Source organism: Schistocerca cancellata, chromosome 4, assembly GCF_023864275.1.
Source record: "Schistocerca cancellata isolate TAMUIC-IGC-003103 chromosome 4, iqSchCanc2.1, whole genome shotgun sequence".
Lineage (NCBI taxonomy): Eukaryota > Metazoa > Arthropoda > Insecta > Orthoptera > Acrididae > Schistocerca > Schistocerca cancellata.
In genome coordinates this window covers 692846980-692868724 of record NC_064629.1, presented here as the reverse complement: position 1 = coordinate 692868724, position 21745 = coordinate 692846980, and the positions used below count along the sequence as shown (strand labels likewise).

The window sequence follows — 21745 nt, the reverse complement described above, 5'->3', positions numbered from 1 at the left end:
CATGTTTCAAAGTTTTACTGACCTTCAAAGTAGTCACCAGCATTGTGTATAACCCGTTGTCAGTGACGTGGAAGTCGTAGGATACTCTTAGAAGTGCCAGTTGTGTTGACAGTTCGAGTCTATTGCCCGACGAATTTGTAGCAGTTCTGAAGCAAATGCCATGAAGTGTTTCCTTCAGTTTAGAAATCGAGTTTAACTCACAAGAGCTCAAGTCAGGGGAGTGCAGTAGGTGGTATAGCACTTAGCAGCCCCATCAGTCACACAAATCAGTAACAGCTTGCACTGTATGTGCTTGAGAATTGTCCTGCAAAATAATGGTCAGGTCCTGCAGAAAGTGTCATCACTTCTGTCTCTAAGCTGGTTGTGAGTTCAACTCAATTTCTAAACTGAAGGAAACACTCCACGGCATTCGCTTCAGAACTGCCACAAATTCGTCAGGCAATAGACTGCACCACTCAAACTATCAACACAACTGGCACTGCTAAGAGTATCCTACGACTTCCACATTGCTGGCAACAGGTTATACACAATGCTGGTGACTACTGTGAAGGTCAGTAAAATTTTGGAACATGTATCTATTTTGTACGAGCTGTAAATAAATAGTTGCCACTATTAATGTTCCAACCCTCGTACAAATTACAATACTTATCACTGACTATAACACACTATGCAGTAATTGCACAAAAACGATTATGTTAATGATCGGATGTTGTGCCAGCATAACTTGCACACATCTGTCACATGCTGTGAAGAATTTACTGCTTTTCATTTATGTCAAGCATATGGAGTTTACACAAAGATGGCCAAAGAAACATAGGAATGTTATATTTGGAAGCAGTTCTAATCCCTTTTACTTCCTGTTAAAAAATACCTAAATGTTGGTATACATAAAGTACAGTAGTTAATTACAAATCTATCCTTTCCATGTAGTACAATGAAGCTATACAAATTATGATGTGCAGTAATTAAACTAAGCTCACAGTCATTGTAATTCACACTGCAGATTTACTGAGTGTTTGAAATCAAAGAATTAACCAGATTGTAGGTTCTTTTATATCTATCTGTGGCCCCCCTCTAAATGGTTTCAGGAAATCCACCAATCTTCCTGCAAGCTCATTACCTGTAAGTGAAATTCTTTCCTGCCAGTAAAGTAGTAACTTCATTATATTGAATGTTTAAGGACTCCAGTATACAGTACAAGCTGTATCAGCATGTGCTGATCTTTTGTTTCACAGACAATTTAAAAAAATGAGAGAGAGTCACTTTTCTGCACCATTCAATGCATTTTGCAGTATTTGTTGTTGCTATAAATCAGCCACCTTGTATCTCTTTCATAATATCTACTCCTGCCTTAATAAAGCAGGAATTTACTTGTAAATAAAACATTATTCACAAGAGACCCATCTATGTTTACCTGATGTGCTGTAGCCATCAAATTATGCACCCGATTGTGTGAATCAGTGTGCATATCAACTATCACAGCATATAATCAACAATAACTTCCATAATAACAGAAGAAGGAGTTATGCCATTTCGAACTGCATCAGCCTGTTCTTTGACATGTCTACTTATAGTAGAGAGATGCACTACCGTGAATGAAATGTAGATAAGATATCAAAATTTTACTTCATACTGAGTGCAGAAAGATCTCAGTTCATTCTTGAGTTATTGACTTTTATATTGGACAGAATGTCATGCACAACACACCCACTTCCATCCCCGCAAATCGCAAATTATTTGGTCATAACAATCATCATATATTATAAGCGGTTCAAGATACTGAAACAAGGTTTTTTGCAAATGATAGTATGGAAAGAGGAACATATGTTGCATGATAAATACTTGAAACCTCAAAGTCCTTCATAAATAAATTGGTGACTGTGGGTGATACAGGACTACTCATAGCCACTCCGTCGTTCTGTTCAAAAAGGTTGCCGTTAAATAAAAAATATGTGGATATCAGCACATGATGACAAAGCTTCACCAACTCTTCATCCAGTTTTTCACTAATCAAACTAAGGGACTAGTGCCAATGTGGGAAGGCTTACATCGGCCATTCGATTCTCACAGTTCGTGACAGGCATGTGGAACATCATCGTCATATGAGGCTACAACAGCTGGAAAAATCAGCAGTAGTAGAAAACTGCTTAAATGAGGGACATGGTATTAAATTTGACGAAACTGTGATAGCTGCCAACACTTCCGGTTTTTGAACAGTGTCTATAAAGAGGCAATTGAAATTAGGTTGGCAGCTAATTTAATTAACAGAGACAGGGGGTTTCCTCTTACAAGGGAACCTCCCCATCGCACCCCCCTCAGATTTAGTTATAAGTTGGCACAGTGGATAGGCCTTGAAAAACTGAACAAAGATCAATCGAGAAAACAGGAAGGAGTTGTGTGGAACTATGAAAAAATAAGCAAAATATACAAACTGAGTAGTCCGTGTCCAATATAGGCAACATCAAGGAAAGTGTAGGCGCAGTAGCGCCGTGGTCCCTTGGTTCAAGTCTTCCCTCGAGTGAAAAATTTACTTTCTTTATTTTCGCAAAGCTATGATCTGTCCGTTCGTTCATTGACGTCACTGTTCACTGTAATATGTTTAGTGTCTGTGTTTTGCGACCGCACCGCAAAACCGTGCGATTAGTAGACGAAAGGACGTGCCTCTCCAATGGAAACTGAAAACATTTGATCGCAAGGTCATAGGTCAGCTGATTCCTCCACAGGAAAACACGTCTGATATATTCTATACGACACTGGTGACGGCATGTGCGTCACATGACAGGAATATGTTGTTGACCCACCTAACTTGTACACTGTGCGAATGGGTAAAAAGATTCTTCTACCTTGCCAGATTTAGGTTTTCTTGTAGATGTGATAATCACTCCCAAAAAACTGATGAAAACATAAGAGTTTGTCACATAAACTGAAAATAAAAAATTAAACTTTTCACTCGAGGAAGACTTGAACCAAGGTCCTCTCGTTCCGCAGCTGCTCACGCTAACCACGGGACCACGACGCTCCTGTGCTTATTTTGTTGTTGATGTTGCCTATCTTGCGCATGGACTACTCAGTTTATATATTTTGCTCATTTTTTCATAGTTCCACACAACTTCTTCCTGTTTTCTCGATTGATGTGTGTTCAGTTTTTCAAGGCCTATCCACTGTGCCAACTTATAACTAAATCTGAGGGGGGTGCGATGGGGAGGTTCCCTTGTTAGCAGGATGTGGAATCCTGTACTATCCTGCATCAAAACAGAACATTCTTTGGTGAGGCCAGTCCGAGTGTTCGAAAATCGTCCCCGAGTGTGATATATCGTTGCCGCCAGTGTTCTACTAAGGGCAGTGTCACCTCACAGTCTTGGAGGGCAGCAACCATGATGGGCGACGCATGTGCAGTGTACGGTATGGTGAACTACATAGGATGTCGATTTGCAGCCTGGCATCAGTTCTCAGTGGGACTCATCAGCAGAAGCAGCATTCTCCTGAAGATGGCGACCAGTTGGATCTCCAAAATATCAAATAGAGTTGATTTTAGGATCTGGCAGCAAACCCGAAGAGACTTTGTAGTAAAATTGTTTTTGTGAGCTATAAATAACAATTACGATAGACAATTTCAAGTTCATGAACAAAAGTCGCTAATGAACACTTTGGTCTCACACTAACTGCAAAAATATGACTCTGTTCCTGCCACATGGCACACTGAACCCAAGTTCCCCAGATTTTGACTTTTTAAATGCCTGACCACAAAGCAGGTAGACTGGATCATCATTTTCAGGAACTTCTTTCCCAGCAGATTCTTTCAAGTTTGAACTATCAAAGGATTGTGCTATTTCCTCTTCCTTGCTAGAACTTCCTTCTTCATTTCTTTTTGTTGCATAGAACAGTCTTCGTTTCCCAGTGTCAACAGTCTTTTGATTTGTTTGACATTTTCCTAATTCCTGGTTGATCTTTGTGCCCTTTTTTATGCTATAAGAGGAAGATACCAGAACTGATGCCTTTTTTTGGTAGATTCAGTTCAATTTGTTGCTTGTCTATGGAACACTTCAATGAGTTTTTATAGGGTGAACTGGTTAGGACAGTAGCTGAAAGTGCTTTCCAACGTTTGCTTGATGTCTTGATGAACTTTGTACTGGAATGTGTGTTGTGGCTTGACATAGCCTACAGGTGTTGATGGACCTGCTGTCTGATCTTCCCTTCGCGCCCCTCCTCCCACCCATCCACCCCCCCCCCCCCCATAGCCTTCTTTCGAATCACCTCTAGTCGTTTGTAGGTCAGCAGCAGCACCACCACCACCACCACCACCACCACCACCACCACAAAGTGCTTTACCACTGTCGGCAACCTGTTCTGCTTCATGTTCAGCTGCAGTGAGATCAGCTCTGTGAATACACCTCCGTTTAATGGAAAAATGCCAGTAAATTTGAATCCATTGACTGCTACAGCACCACTTCGGACTCTGAGATATGCCTTTCCTAACTCCTGCACAATATCGTAGGCGTCCGTACTGCCTGTTCTTAGTGCCTGCCTAAACTTTTCACTGTAGTATGATATTATGAAGATCATGAAAGCCCTATCGAGGGGCTGTAGTCTGTGTGTAGTATGAGGTGGCAAGCACAGAATGGTCACATGATTATCTTTTGCTTTCGTTATGACTCTATATTCCTGATGTGAGAATAATGTCCATCCAATACGAGTAAGATCGGGGACTCAGCTGTAGGTTCCATGTGTTTAATGAAATGGGTAAATCATGAATAGATAGGACTGCACCCAGACTGAAGGATGACATTTTCCAATAAGTCTAGGAGGTGCACTTTTCATCAATCTGTCTGTCCAATTGGTGCACGGAAAAATCATCAACAGTAGCACAAAGTTGCCACCTGCACTCATGCACATGATGATCAGTACCAGACTTCCCCTCTCTGCAACAGTGATGTCTCCTATCTATTTTCTTCCTTTCACGTCATTTACAGTACACTAAGACCAGACTTGTCAACACCAAAGACCCAGTTAGGAGGATAATGATGTTTAGTGTATTCAGCTTCCAGAAGACAAAAAAAAAATTTCATGAGACACTCTCGATTAAAGCCAGTGGCTCGAGCAAGTGATGTTCCTTCAGGCTTTTGTACTGAAATCTTATTCTTGTGTCTGTTCATGAAGTGATCGAACCATCTCCTTCCAGTCACAGCATCAGTGAATGGATTGCTGATTCCATTTCTTACTGCCAGCTGATAAGCCATTCACCTCATGTCCTTACACGTGGGTCCTTAAAACTTCTTTTCCATCAATAGGCATACTCAACAAGGCCCTTCTCAATTTCTTGTGGGAGAACTGGTATTTTACCCAATTTTTCCTGTGTTAAAGTATTAAGATCGACGCACAAGTCGCCGAAGTGGCGTCAAATCGGAAGACTTGCACCAGGCGAATGGTCTACCGACGGGAGGCCCTCGTCACACAACATTTTTATTTATCCTTTCTGGCCACCTCCCTAAAGGATGTAGATTTTGGTGTATTGTAACATCTTGCTGCTACATTTAGAGTTTTCATTTTATCTCTGACAGTCATCACTGTTTGAACCGTATCTTCAGGGCGCCATTTCTGTCGCATTCCCCTTTTTTGGGCCATAACCTGCCTCTTGGCATGGTGACACATACAAAACAAAAGAGGTGTTGTAATATGGAACAACGTGTTTTGTATTTCCACCCAATGCCATTTTTGAAACTAACCAATGAAACTAGACTTTCGATAAACAATTTCAAGTAACTAACATTATAATTTGTAGATTTAATTCTATTACTAAATCGTAAAGTAGAAACAGTGTGCTAACATGTAAATAAAGGTAGCAGACAAGTCATTTGAAGCTAACCTTGCAAAAAACCTTTGGAGGTTGGAAAACAATGTGTGTCTACTCATGGCCATAAACAATGAGATACTGACCTCTGCTGCCTCTAGTGGCAGAAACAGAACATTACGATTGTGATAACTGAAGCTGCCGCCCGGTGGCATTATCAGTCTCCAAATACTATGATGTTTCATATTACAACCCTGCTTCTTATTACCACCACTTCTTGTATCCCATTTCTTAACAGTGCAATTAGGAGAACATTCAGTAAATTCAAACAAATGTATCTAACAATAAAACTTCAACACTGAAATTGATAGTGACGAGTTTCTCACTTTTATCCATCATGATGCATATGAATAACTGTTGCTTGTTGTAAGTGTTACAAACTATTGAGTGAATAACTTCCAACTGTTGATACATTCTTACAGAAAATGTATCAGTGGTAGAAGGAGAGATAACTAGGGTTTGAGGAGGGAGGGGAAGATACATGGTGCAATAATACTGCAATTTAAAAGTCAAAGTCACAAGAACTTTTTACCAGCCACTGTATCTGTATACCACTTACACCGCAAATTTATTTTTACTGCTGACAATACTCAACAAAGCACCAAAAAATACACTGATTCGAGTGTGAGGCAGATGTAACTACAATTCTAATATAGCTAATGGATATCCACTTACCTAGCACCAGAAACAACATTTCTTTACATAAAAAGGACAATTTTATTAAGAAAATTGTAAAAAATGCAAAGGCATGAATGCTGACCAGTATCTGCTGTCGGCACAGAACTCTCAGTACTGCCAATAACAACATTTTAAATAAAGCAAAGGTTCCTTCTTTTTGCAGGATAGAAGAATTAGTTGGAAAAAAAATAAATAAAAAAAATAATAAAAAAATTATGGATCCAAAAGCAGAAGCACTGTATTCTATTTCACGTGATTCTATCAGTAGTAATGACAGCTGCTATTCTGAAAGATAACAACCAAAACACAGATCACCTCCTCCTATAAAATTAAATTACAATGATATTTATACACCATACAGAATGAAATTCTGTATTTTGAGCTTAGATTGTTCTGCGATATGCAGACTACATTCTAAGTTTGAAAGATAAACTCAAAATCTACCTGCAGATAAAAACAAAATTCTTAAAATGAGGAAATATAAGTATAGTCATCAACTTCACAATTTGTATTTCAGGTGTTATTGATAAAGATCATTATAATATAAAAACTGAGAAATAATAAGGTACAGAAATGGTTTGTGTATTTGGATAAGTAAGTAATTTTAATATAATTAATATTTAATTGAATGCTTTCAAAATCATGTCAGAACATGCATAGCTTCAGCGTACGCTATGATTTCAATATGGTATAGCTTTTGGACCACACACACACACACACACACACACACACACACACACACACACACACACACAGAGAGAGAGAGAGAGAGAGAGAGAGAGAGAGAGAGAGAGAGAGAGAGAGAGGAGGAGGAGGGGAGGGGGGGGAGGCAAGATGGGGAGGGAGGGTTGTAGGAAAGCATTGCTGATTATTGGAAAAATGAACCAGCAAGTGAACAAGTAAGCTCACTCTGGCACAGGCAGGAGCTGTGTGTGTGGTGCACCCAAGTGAACCAAGTGGAATGGGCAGGGCAGAGATCACAGGGAAGAAGAGAGCAAGGGTGTACTGTGAGTGTTGGGATGGGGGCGAGGGAGGAGATGGTGGTGGTGGTGGTGGTGGTGGTGGTCAGTGGAAATTCCAATCAGGAAGACTGTGGGATGTCCACAGGAATTTTACTTACAACACGTCCTTCAATAATCCAAAAGTTTAAGTGCCTATTGATCACCCTACACAACTAAATGGTCAGTTGTTATGTTCACCCATTCCACTGTAGTTGTGCTAAACATAAATTGTATAAGGGACAAAAGTGGAAAATGCTTATCAATTTAGATATCATTAATCTTACATATTTTCCAGTACAAATGTTTAAAACTGAAGGAACTTATACAAACAACACGTCTATTATTCAAACTAATAGAAAGTCTTGATATCATCCTTATACACCTGTTATACACAGCAGCAATTAGCCACAGCTTGCACATGATCAAGCTCAGGGTTTATGATTATAATTCACAGAAATGCAATGACAACAGTATACAAGAAAATTAGGAACATTTTACCTGGTTTGTGTGTTCAAAGCAAATACGAGCTGCTAACAGACATGGAAGGACCTTAGTAGGTAAAAGGCGTATCACTTCCTTCAAAACTTTTAAAGCTCGAGGATATTGACCCATTGACATTAAACAGAGAGCTTTCTGCATCCACACATGAGGTTCTTCAAATGAGAACTTCATTGCTCGTTCAAATGACTGAAAATGGCAGAAGAAAGTTTTGAAATAAACAAAGCTACAAACACATGTCTAGACAACATGAAATACATCTTACAAATGGGTAATGTAAGCCAAAATATGCAACTCTAAATCATACGCATTGATCAAAACTTATACTTAGAAATGGGGAGAAAACAAGTGGAATATAACAGACAGGACATGAAGAGCTGTATGAACTCTCAGGCTTTCACACACAAAATTCTTGTTCTGGTATGACTGAAGGAAAGTTGAAACCTGGAACTGAATGGAGGAAAAGAAAAATTGAAACCTGGAACTGAATGGAGGAAAATGAAAGAAGTCTATTTATTTTGTGGGAAGCTAATGAAATACACCAATGAGATCAACTGAAATTTGCAATTCTTGGAAGGATTCAACAGTGACTTTTTTTCCTCTAAAAGGAGGATGTGGGACTAGAGTACAGAGCAGGTAGCAACAGCATACATCTGCACATGGGGACTTGGGGTGGTGGAAAGCAAGGTGGGGAGAATGCTGAACAACAACATTACACAGTGAGCAGTGATGCCATCCAAAATCATGTCCTCACTATGGACTACAATAGCCACCGTCTCAGAGGTGTATTTCTGCTTATCGCAGAGCACATACACTAGCATGGCTGCAGAAACGCCAACCTTTGGGTGTTCTCAGAATAGCTGCAGGAAGACATCCACTGGCTGCTCAACGTGTGGAAAACATCACTTGGACTAATGAGTAGCGCCACATGTTGGTACACACGAATGACAGGGTATGAGTATGTAGAAAACTACACGCAGGATGCCTCCCAACAAGGCACTATTCAGGCAGGTGATGGAGCTGTTACTCGACAAAGATAAATGTAGACCAGGAAGTAGCAGGAACTGACATGGCCCCATCACTGGGTATAGCCAAGCTCCAATTTAAAATATTGTTTGGTGTTACCTGCCAGTGCGAGCATGGAAACTGATTGTGTGAAACGCATTCATAGGCAACTGAGGTGGCTTGCTGGTAAAATCATTCAATTTAATGGTAATGAGAAAGAGAAAGAAATGACAGTGTAGATGGAAGAAGTGTCTGAATGTGGAACAAAAATATTACTGCTAAGTAAGTATGTGGTGAATAAATTACAGCAGGAGGCACACTAATGAGACGAGGTGAGCTTATGTATTAATACCAAAGGGAAAGCAGGAAAGGGCTCACAATAAATATGCCATCGACTATATGGATAAATGTGTTACTACACAGACCTTCACAGCTTATGTTACACACAACTGGACTTCAAGGCTACCAAACAAACAGGGAATGGGAGGAAGCTGTGTCAGAGATGGGGATTGGAGAACAAATGGAATGGAGATGTGCCAGGTACCTCACCCTAAAGTCATTCACCGTGGTGGAGTAAATGAGGCAATGTTAGCAGCCATTAAAATGTCCCCACAGCATGACTACTACCAAGCATGGGTTTTAGGTTACTACGCTGGGGTATGGAATTGATTCTCATACAAAGTGAATTTTGTTTTTCTTCTCCTTCTTTACTTATCCTTGCACTACTTTCATTTTTGGTAACAGCTGATAACCACCTTTTTTACATTTTTTTACAAAGCAGACAACAAAGACATAAAATAGAATTTATTTTATATTTAATATGCAGCAAGCACATACAATTTTAATTAATATGATACAGTTTACAATTTTTAGTCTGATATCACAGACATAAGTAACAAACTGTTCTTGTACCATCAACGCTGAAGAACATTTTGCCACATAGACATCCAGTTTTCAATTAATTGAAGTGGAAACCTATTTAATTAAATTCTGCAGTATTGGTTTTTCATGTTAATTTTGCTGCCATAAATCAGTGCCTAACCTAAATTCAACAGTCTTCTCCCTTACTTTCACACATATATACCAGTGCATTTTGATGCCACCAACAATAAAATAAAATAATCACACAATTTTTATTGAACTCAAGACCCCAAGAGTGCCAGGCTAATACCATATGCACTCAGCTATGTAAACCCCACCAATCTGCTTTCCGAGGAGATGCCTTTAGGGTATGGTACTTGGCACCTTAAACTACACAAGTGTCCAAAATTAAAGCAACAAACAGAAATTTTGCACGGTTATGTTTATTTTGCCATAAAACAGACTAAACAGGTGATAGTTAAGTAGGAACCATGTAAAGAATACAGAACATATGGAACTCCAATATGCATAACTGTAGACAAAAATTGTCTTCATTTCTTCGAACTTAGCAGATTTGCACACACATTCCTACAACTGGTTAATGTGCTCAATATGTGGTGTGACTACCTTTGACAGCAATACAGGCCTAAAAATGACACTGCAAGCTGTGAATGATACTGTCACATCTCATGTTGAGACAATAATGACCACTCTTCCACGTAAGCTGCTCACAAGCCTTAGAGAGTGGTTGGTGGATGCTGACATGATGCAACATATCTCCCTAGAGCACCCCAGACATGATCTATGGGATTCAAATCAGAAGAGCGAGCAGGCCATGGCATGCGTGTAATACTTTCCACTTCCAAGAAAACATTAACCTCTCTTGCTCTCATCTGTGTTAAAAACATTGGCCCACTGTTCGACGGCCCACATGGCATGTTGACGACTCCACTCTAGACATTCCCTTCCATGAAGACGCATCAGAGGTACACATACAGCAAGTCTCCAACAATAAAGGACACTCTGCTGAAGCCTTCTGTACACCATTTGTCTCGATATAATACGTCCAGTGGACGCTGCAAGGTCAGGTGCCAGGTGCCTTGCAGTACTAAGGCAGTACTGTCATGCCCTTACTTCCAAATAACAGTCCTCTCTTTCTGATATCACATGTGGTTGGCCCTGTCCCAGTCTTTGGGGTACTGTTTCAGTCTCTATAAATTTTTGTCACATCCGAGAACGACAGAACGATTCACATTAAGCCACTAGGCCTCCTCAGTTTGCAACTGTTCTGCTTCCATTATTTTTGTGGCCCTTCACCACAGAGTGTCTGGTAGGCATCTTATTTTTGCCGTTCTGCACCGTCGGTGACTGTACACACAGCGATTGTGGATGTGGGACTACCGAGCACACCCTACCCTGTTTGATAAGTGCCCTGACATCATCATTCATGTGGTTGTCCATTGACCAGAATGCCATTTTCCATGCAGAACACAACTGTATAGCATCTGGTGATAGTTTGTAAGATTATACGGTGAATTAGACACAAGACAGGGAAATATCAATTTGTAGCTTTAATTTTGGGCACCAGTGTGCAGCACCATTCAGACCATTCTCGACCCCATCCCCAAGTCTTCCCCTAGTGAGAAAAATGAACATCTATGAACTTTTTTAAAAAACAAAGTGCCATAATAAGCAGATTGTTCTGTACAAATAAGATGACAGTTTCAAAAAAGGTAGCCCCCATTTCAAGAAAGCATCAGAAGTCAAGTGGCCATTTGTTTATTTAGACTAAATGCAGATTCATACATATTTTACTGTGAATAAATGCTGGCAAAGTAGTTGTGTCAAGGAGTATTGTCAAATAGTAGTGCTGATCTATGTTTTATTATTGTGCTACGCAGGGTATTGGTGTCTAGATGTGTAGCACATGCCAGTATTAAACTTTAAATAATACTGGAGTGTACACTGTTATTTCCTCCCCTCCCTGTTTTCTCAAGTGCAAACACAAATGTGCAGGTAGCTTGGTCAGGGCTTCTGCTCGCTTGGCTGGGTAATATTCTCACTTCTGGGGAATACTTCCACCAAGATGAAATGAGACCCCTCGTCCATTTGTCATCATCTCTAACTGGTAAACACAGGAACTTACTTTTCGATAATGTGCAGATTACAGAAACACGGTCATTACAGATGAAACACCTAAATTCCCGGTAGACACAGCAAATGAAAGCCTCAGGAATGTTTACAATTTGTAAACTAACACTGAACATAAAGAAAACAAATTGTGTGCATTTTAGCTTGACGAGGGAAAATAGTATTGTACGATTAAATGTATGGCTCTGAGCACTATGGGACTTAACATCTGTGGTCATCAGTCCCCTAGAACTTAGAACTACTTAAACCTAACTAACCTAAGGACAACACACACATCCATGCCCCAGGCAGGATTCGAACCTGCGACCGTAGCAGTCGCGCAGTTCCGGACTGAGCGCCTAGAACCGCTAGACCACCGCGGCCGGTGCGATTAAATGTACATGATAATTCAATAGACTGGGTAATTAACACACAAATTTTATGGACAATGATTGTCAGTTGAAGTGGAATCACACACCAAGATACTAGCAAAGAGTCAGCATTTTATGACCTTACATAGCCCGTCATCTGAGTGTAACAGAAAGTGCCTTGTAATTTCCTGTTATTCCCATGTGCACTTGATCCCCAAAACACAGTACTCCAGCCAAGGATTAAGTTCTCAAAAGATGCCCACAATATTCAAACCACAGACAAGGGTATTACCTAAGTACAACTACAAATCCATTATGAACATTAAGAAAAGCATTAGTTTCTTCATTGTGGGACGTGCAGTGTATATTATGTCATAGTGGGACATTATGCAGAGAACTGGTAGACAGTATGCTGTTTGATGCTTTATTTTAGAATATAAGCTTATTTCAACTTTGTTACCTTCATCAGTACATCTGCAGAGAATCACATTTATTTATAATTTACGTAATATATAATGTATAAATGTTTTTACATTTAATGCTGTGCTCATGTCCTGACCTTGTAGACTGACATATGTCAACTTTGAGTGCTCTATTATAGCCATCTGTAGTTGTCAGATGCAATATTTTTCAGTGATGTTTTAAAGTTGTCTGATAATTTGCTGTTAGACATTTTTATGTCTCTTTTTTTAGTATTTGATAATTGTAGAAATTCAAGTTTGACAGCTAGTCGTTTACTCCAAGAAACTTATGTTGTTGTGGGTCGTGCATCTGTGGAACTGTTATTGATGTGCTTGTGATCCCTGGTGCTTTGGTGATCCGTTATCACTACATAAATTCTTTTAAAAAACTGTGTGTTTGGAATCTGTTTGGTCATTTAGTATATCATAGAGATAATAACGTAGGCGTATCTCAGATTCCTCCAAAATAGTCATGATTGGACCTTATGCGATTTTGTGCAGGATTTTTAGTGTTTTCAATGTTGTCAATTTCGTGTTTTTCATTTTTGAGGTGTGTAAAGAAGGTGGATTGATCGTTATTTGTTTCTCTCCCGTGTTCTCTGAATCGAATGATGAAATTTCTTCCCTTCTGTCCTACATAAACTTTTGTGCAGTTATTGTAATTAATTTTGTAGATTCCAGGGTTTAAGTGTTTTGGGAGTCTTGCTTTTCCTGAACATAGTTTTGTGCTTACATTATTTGTCGGTCTGAATGTTAATTTCAGATTTGTATTTTTTAGTAGGGAGTTTAGTTTATTGGAGAGTTTTCCCATGTAGTTTGTTGTTATGTAGATGATCTTTTTTTAATGCAGTTTCTCTCATTAGTGTTATTTTATGATTTACAGGGTCCATTTTAGGGTGTATTTTTGTCGTATAGCTGTACAACCACATTAGCATCATAGGTTCTTGTATGCGACGTATAGTGAAGCCATAGTCACAGTACATAACATTTTCCTTTTAAAAAAGTGGTTACATAAATTGTATTGTACTGTAGTTATTTCTTTATGCATAATCTCTTGTTGCAGTGGCAAATTTAGGATTCTGTTGGTCGTGGAATGAAAGAATGAAAACAGATGAAAGAAACAAATAACAACCAACCTACCTTCTTCATACATCTAAAAATGAAAAACACAACACACTTCAAATATGAAAAACACAAAGCTGAAACACTGAAAATGCACTACAAATCCTGCAAAAACATCTAATCATGAATATTTTGGAGGAATTTGAAATGTACATACACTCGAAGGATTATCCCTACGACATACTAAATGAACAAATTGATTTCAAGTGCACACAGTTTTTCAATAATTTTATTGAAATTTTATGTAGGGATACTGGATAAACAAAACACCAGTGATTACAAACACACCAACAACAGTTCCACATATACACAACCCATAACAATGTAAGTACCTCTGCATAAACAACTAGCTGTCCAACTTAAATTTCTATGGCTATCAAATAATACAAAACATATTATAATATAGGTCCAACAGCAAATTATCAAACAACTTTAAAATGTCACTGAAAAAACATTGCATCTAACAACTACAGACAGCAATAACAGTTTACTAGAAGTTTACATCCATCAACAACATCAGGACATGAGTATATCATCAAATGTTAAAAATCCTTTATAAATTATATATTATGCAAATTACAAATAAATGTCATTGTTTGTGAATGTACTGACAAAGGCAAAAACTTATACACTAGAATAAGGTATCAAGTAGCATACTGTCTAAAAATTCTCTGGAGGGGGGAAACACGTTACCAATTACTGCTCTAATATCTCTATTTGTTTATAAGCTCATCAACGTGGGCTAAGAATTGAAACATCCACTAGGTCATAGATTTTTATTGAGAGGGACTGCATCAAAAAAGATTCATTTCCCAAGAACTCTGAGGCCGTAATGTAGAGCACGTAGGTTGTGGAAGTATGAGAAGTATGATCACAGTCATCACTTAAAACTTCTGGGCTAATAGGCTATGTATGGTTGATGTATAAAACTTTCTCCTAACGTTTCCTCCCCAATGCAGGAGACATCGTATGAGGTAAAGTGGCGAACTGCAATCAGAACTCAAGGGAGTGCTGAATATATGGGCAGTGTAGAGGACACCACAGTGCATCACGTGATGTCTGCTACAAGATTATCTCTGGTAGCACCAACATTTGGTCGGTTGTCGTTCCTCGTTGAGCCTGATTCTCTCCTGAGGGTAAAGTGCTTGATTTATTCGAATAACCATTCTTCTTGCATGTCAACCATAGGTGTTCAAGCTCATCTTTCAAATAACTTCGTTCACAAATTTTGTGCGCCCTGTCTACCAAGGTTATCTGGGGTGATGGTTGGAATCTTAGCCAGTAATGGTCAGTAAGCATGACTTTTCTGTATACCCTATGCCCCAACATTCCATCTCCTTGCTTGATAACACACATATCCAAGAAATTCAGTTGGCCAATACTCTCCATCTCCATAGTACATTGTATTTTTGGACTGATACTGTTGAGATGTATTAGGAAGGCATCCAATTTCTCTGCGGCATGTGTCCATACTACAAAAGTATCATCGAAATAGTGGTACCAACTGGCTGGTCTTTTACTGGCAGTCTGTAACACCCATTGTTCAAAGTTCTCCATAAACTGATTGGTCACAGCTGGACTAAGAGGACTGTCCATAACCACTCTGTCAATCTGTTCATAAAAATCAATATTGTATCAAAAATAGGTCATAGTGAGACAGTGTCTGAATAACTCCACATTACCTGCAGGAAAAATATCCGCATACATGAGATAGCTTCGCTCACTGGAATCATGGTAAATATAACACAATATCAAAACTAACAAGAATATCACCGTGGCCCATGCGCATTTCTTTTAATTTGTCAATGAAATGATATGAATTTTTAATATGACTGTCAGTTCCACCAACATGAGGTTGCAGCAATGAGGCAAGGTGTCTAGCTAATTTGTGGGTGGGAGACCCTGTAGCACTCACAATAGGCCTCAAAGGAATCGGCGGTTTGTGCACCTTGGGGTAATCTTTCACCAATCGATTAGCAATTTTTAAATTCTTCGTACTCTGATCCTTCTGAAGTTTTTTTTGTAACCGGTGGGATCCAAAACATTATTGATCTTTTCATGATAGTCTGCACTCTTCATCAGGACAATGGCATTACCCTTTGTCTGTGGCATGAACGATAATGTTTTTATTTGCACTGATATCCCCAGTGCCTTCCTTTGTGCCTACGACAAATTACTGTTAGGTGGCTTGCATGTACATAAAATTCTAGCTGTTTCCATCCTAATTACATCAGCCGACTGCAGTGGAACGTGACAGATACTTGCCTCAATATTTGCTATATCATCTTCCATGGGTACTTTTAAAGGCATCACAGCAAAATTGCCTCCTTTGACTAGAACAGAAATCTCAACTTCAGTAAAACCTTTATCAGACAGGTTAATAACAGTTCGAGAATTATCCTCAACTGAAGCTACTGACATGTTGTTCTGTAGACCAGCGAAGTACTTCTTCTGTCTATTAACTGCTATCTCTGCACTAATTTCCACAGTCCTGAATGTTCAACCATGAACCTTATTCCAGTCACAACACAGTGGTATTACAAATGAACAATTGGAGCTGTATTAGCTTACAGCTGGTTCCACCAATGTTCGACACATATGGTGAATCCTCCCACATAGCATTGCTATTTCAATACAATTGTAGTGCTGCTTGTCATAAGCTCGACTTAAGCAGAAGTGTGGGTGCGGTCATCAGGTAAGGAAATGTCAACTACGTGAAAAGAAGGGGAAAGTGTTGTACTTTGGGATACTTCAGACTTTCACCTCCAGCTATCTAAATTATGGCATTCACTTTCTATCTGCTGCAGTCTTTTACAGAAATTACAACAAAAAAATCTGTGGAAAATTAAGGATTTTCCAAACGTAAAAACACATTTCAAGGTACAATATGTATCTAGTAACAAATAGTCAATGAAAATTTCAAAACGCCGCAATGGAAAAAAACCTTGTCAATACAGTATTTTATAGCCTGTGTTACATTATCATCAGAACAGGCCTCGGACGGCTGCACAGTACCAACCGATCACTGTGTGATCCTCAGCTCAAAGGTATCATCAGATGCAAATATGGAGGGGAGTGGGGTCAGCACACTGCTCTCCTGGCCATTGTCAGTTTTCGTGTCAAGGAGCAACTACCTCTCAACCAAGTAGCTCCTCAAATGGCCTTACAGCGGCTAAGGGCACTCCAATTGCCAACAGCACACGGCAGGCTCTAATGGTCAGCCATCCAAGTGCTAGCCAAGCCCAATGGAGGTTAATTTCAGTGATCTGACAGGAACCGGTGTGGCAACACCATTGGAATTACCAAAAACCAGTTAAAAGTTAAACACATTTTGAAATAGGAATTAATCGAAACTAGCATAAATTTCCATTTTCAAGACACTTAAAATTGTTAAGGTATTAACAGAACTCAATTAATTTGCAAATATACCATGGTCCAAGGTAAAGACCTATTTTGAAGTACAAGAGGGTGCACAACTGATAGACATTTACTTGCCATAAAACTCTGTAACTTAAGAATTAACAATGTATTCCAAATAGCCTAAACATATTACACAGCACTTAAATGTGTAGAACACAAAATATTTACAAATACTGCACAAGACACAGCCTCATATCTACCAACAACAAAAACTAGAAAATTGCGGAAACTGTTTATGGCAGTTTCTTGGGTGCATTCCTTCATGTGATTCTAAAATTAGTAACTACACTGAAGTACCAATCAAACAACATTGTATGCTCTTAGGTACATTATCCTCTAAGAGCAACACACACCCCTACCAATGAAATCATCTTATCAGCCAAAGTATCAGCATTGTCAGGTGAAGTAATGACATGAGAACAACAAATAAAATAATCATTTAAACACTGTTTCAAAAGGCCACAGTTTGAGAAGATCATGTCAGTGAAGTTTGATGAGAAAACATGCAATCTCAAACTGAAAAGCAGAGTGAGATTTAAAAAGCACACCACTTTAATTTCAAGACAAAAATAAATAAATAGATAATTCAACCAATTCTCGAAACTAAGATGTTCACAAAGAGTTTTATCTGTAAACATGTCCATGCATCAGAACCAAATTGTAGGTACCAGCCCTTGGACTCTAGAGTGACCAAAATTTAAGTCCTGACTTTAAAAATTAAAGAGCCACTGTAAAATGAAGTGTTCAGGAGTAAAAAAGACCACACAGATTTGGTATATATGCGTACAGTAATGCGGCATCAAATGGGGGTATTGGCACATACGAAGAGGGTTCGACAGGTGATAATTTTTGACAGCAAAGTAAATGGTATGTGACCAGAATTGTAGTTTGAATTTTATGAAAAATGGGTAGCAGGTGATAGAAATGCTTTCAGTGGGTGACCTACAAGCCAGCAGAGCTTTAATGACAATGATGATTAACCCTGTCTTTATGGAATATAGAAGGCTAGTGAAGATTTGTGCATTCAGACCTGAGCTGTCATATACTCTTGAGGTACAGCTCACCCGCTGTAAAGCCTGTATCAGAGGAGTGGAGGGTGACAATAACAATAAAATGATTACTTTTCAACAAGTAGGGGGGACACAATTCAGCAGTATTCTGCACAGAACTAAGGAAGGATGGTGATGCAAGGCTGGGATTGATGACTGGAGGGAGTTCATTATTCCAATAACACTGCCATTCCAGCAATATGAAAACAGAGTGGTAGTGATGTTATTTCTACAGCATGTGGTGATGCCTTTGGCAGATACAACTCCAGAAAACATGGCAAACAGACCACACAGGGATGGCTGTTGGTTCTTTACAGGGAATAAATATGTGGCCAGGTAGGCAGATCAACAGATCTTTCAATAAACCAATTCTCAAATAAAACCGTTACTTCAATTTTCTGTCCCAGAACTTTGATTTGGACCTCTGGTGATGGGGTTGTCGAGCACGATGATTTGTTCAACAGTACTTTCAACAGTACTGACATGCTCTCATGCTACTTGCAGTTTAATGTTTTATCTCTACTGCATTTTCAACCATAGACTTAGCATTGATTTTGGTTTCCACATGATATGTGATCTGTATCAGTTATCGGCCTAGATAGAACACAGAAGTGACAATGAGGAACTCAAACCCTTCCACGTTATTACCACATCATAGAAACAAAGATTATGCAACTGTAGCAGCAGCAGCAGCAGTGGTGGCAGCAGCAGAAAATTCAGAGACAGTTCAAGATACTATAGAAATGGCAGAACAACCTGCTGATGTGCACAGCAGAGCAGGACATCATTTGATGAATCAACACCATCATTATCTATACCAGCAATGTCACCAGCAAGATTTCTGGCATTTGACAATTTGATGGAAATTCTGAATACCTTTCCAATGTTTCCTGCTATTAAGCAAAGCTGATACCATTTCTGACATTTCAGTCTGCTCTGTTATTGTCTTCTACGCGTTGCATTTATGAGCTGGTTCAAAAAATATTACCTTTTGTAGACCACAATAGCTTGTCACTCAACATCTTGAGTTATTTTTCCACTCATTTTTAAGATGCAAACATATTTAGTGACTGCTATACTAAAGTTTCAACCAATGTCAGAAGCAAATTAACCAGTCAAATCCCAGTTGGCAAAACTTCATTGTCTTCATCAACATAGTAATTTCCTGTGCTCACAGTGTAACGTATCTTTCGCTGAATCTTTAATTCAAGATACGGTTGTACATCTAGCTCCAGACCAGGAAGTTTGAGCTAGCACTCTTAGAAAGTCTGATCCCCGTCTAAGCAAGATCCTTCACACAGCGCAGTCATTTGAAACGACTTCAGCTGCACAACATGCATCAAGATTCCATAGGTGTGGCAAAAGCACAATCTAGGTAGTGTTGTTCCCTAAAGTCAATAAGACAACACAATCTTTAGATTCTGTAACATCATGAAAGGGGCAAATAGGTTGACTAGAGCAGCAGTAGCAGTTAAAGTGATAGTCATAGTTATCAAAGTGTAGCAAATACAAGAAAAGCCTGCACCAAGTTTTTCTGCAGTCACAAGCTTCACAATTAGCCACAGTGTAATGTCATGTTTTCTGCTTGCAACAAACTTAGTCATGTGGTTGCCTTTTATTAAAGCTGCTCACTGGCTACGTCATGCCACTGTACAGCATCAGGCCTTCAACTCATACCACAAATTCACTCACATGTTTGATCTCATTAGTCATTGACAATGTGGAACTGGCTCTCCCAGTACATGTTCCAAGCACATACCCCTAATTATCACTGAAACATATTGGTGTATTGGCTCACTGCCTCTGGAGGTAATTAAACATCTTCCAACGTACAGTAACCAATCTACTGCTTTAACAGGCCAAGTAACAATCAATGCTACCCACAAACATGTATGTAGACCAACATCATGTTTTGTAGTAATTAACTTTTTTTTTTTGTATGGATATCTTTACTGATTTCCGTTTTCAAATAAAAGATTCACTTGACACAATCTCTAAAAGTACTCTGTTTATCAATTCCAATGCTTTATTTAAGGAATACTCCGAGTTAAGTTTAGCACAGAACCCAAATAAGTTTCAAATATTGTTAAAACCTAATTACTCCTCATTTCTACCAGGATGAACATATACCATTTGCAATGAAGGAAGTAGTTAAAGCACAACTTAATCATTTAGAGGCACCAGGAGTTGTGACACCAGTCACATCTGCTAATAACTGTAATTAATAAGCCTAATGAAACTATTCAGATGTGTGGTGATTTTAAAGTGTCTATCAACACTGACTCTAATGTAGATGTTTATCCTATTGTTTGTCTGGAAGAGCTAATGGGAAATATATATGGTCAGTGGATCTGGTTAGCTGCAGAATAACAGCTTCTGAATAGTATGTTCACTCCTAGTATATTCAGTATTAGCTTAGGAGACAATGAACTCTGATCAATAGAGTAGGCAGTCATTTGGCAAGAGTATAGCCAATCAGCAAATCTGGTTATTTGGTGACTAAATCCAAGTTTCCTACTTTTATGCTCTCATATATGATGAGGAAATGAATGAGGCAGTCATGTGATGAAAGACAGCTAACAAGAGATCTACACTGTGTATTCGAAACAATTTACACGTCATACGCGAAAGCAGATACACTGAAGTTTCTATAGATTCACACATTATTCTTGTGTGTGCTTTATCACAGAATAATATGACACATGTGATAGTAAAATAAATATTTTTTTGGGTATGGCAAAATGGAATTTGGACGTAGAAGACTTATGCCATAGGTGGAGGAATGACTAATCTGCACTATCATTTAAAAAGATGTTACAAGTATTACTATACTGATTATGGGGGAAAGGGGGAGGGGGGGGGGGGAGATAGAGGATGCAGAGACCTGATGTACATAAAGGAGAACATGCACATAATAATATCTGAAGGTGATTGCATGCAAATGTATGATGCTGTAACAGGAACTGAAGGCATGAACAACTGTTTTTAGTACTGAAGACTTAGCTGACAATGTACTAATTAATGGAGAATGCAGAAAGAGCACCAAAACTTGTCTAAAACTTCAATTTTGGAGCAAAAAACTGCATAGTTTCATTTGAAAACACAAATTTGATAAATGCATCTCTGTGGTTAATAAGGTTACAGTGACACGCTATTACCATTTCATAAAACCATGGTGACCATTTGTCGAAGTGAAAATAGATTATCAAGATCTTTATGATATATGGAAGTATCTCATGCGAAACAGATGCCTCAAACTGTATGTGGGATTTGAGGAAGCAATGCTACCTTGAGACCACAG

General features: G+C 38.9%; 1 protein-coding gene across 2 annotated transcripts in view; it reads right to left on the bottom strand.

The window, feature by feature from the left end:
* Positions 1-21745, bottom strand: part of LOC126183700 (tetratricopeptide repeat protein 7B-like) — a 237063-nt gene that overhangs the window by 109127 nt on the left and 106191 nt on the right. For both annotated transcript variants that reach the window (XM_049925881.1, XM_049925882.1), the window contains one exon: positions 8026-8214. In XM_049925881.1, the coding sequence (XP_049781838.1) occupies positions 8026-8214 (189 nt within the window). The remainder of the gene's footprint in view (positions 1-8025; positions 8215-21745) is intronic.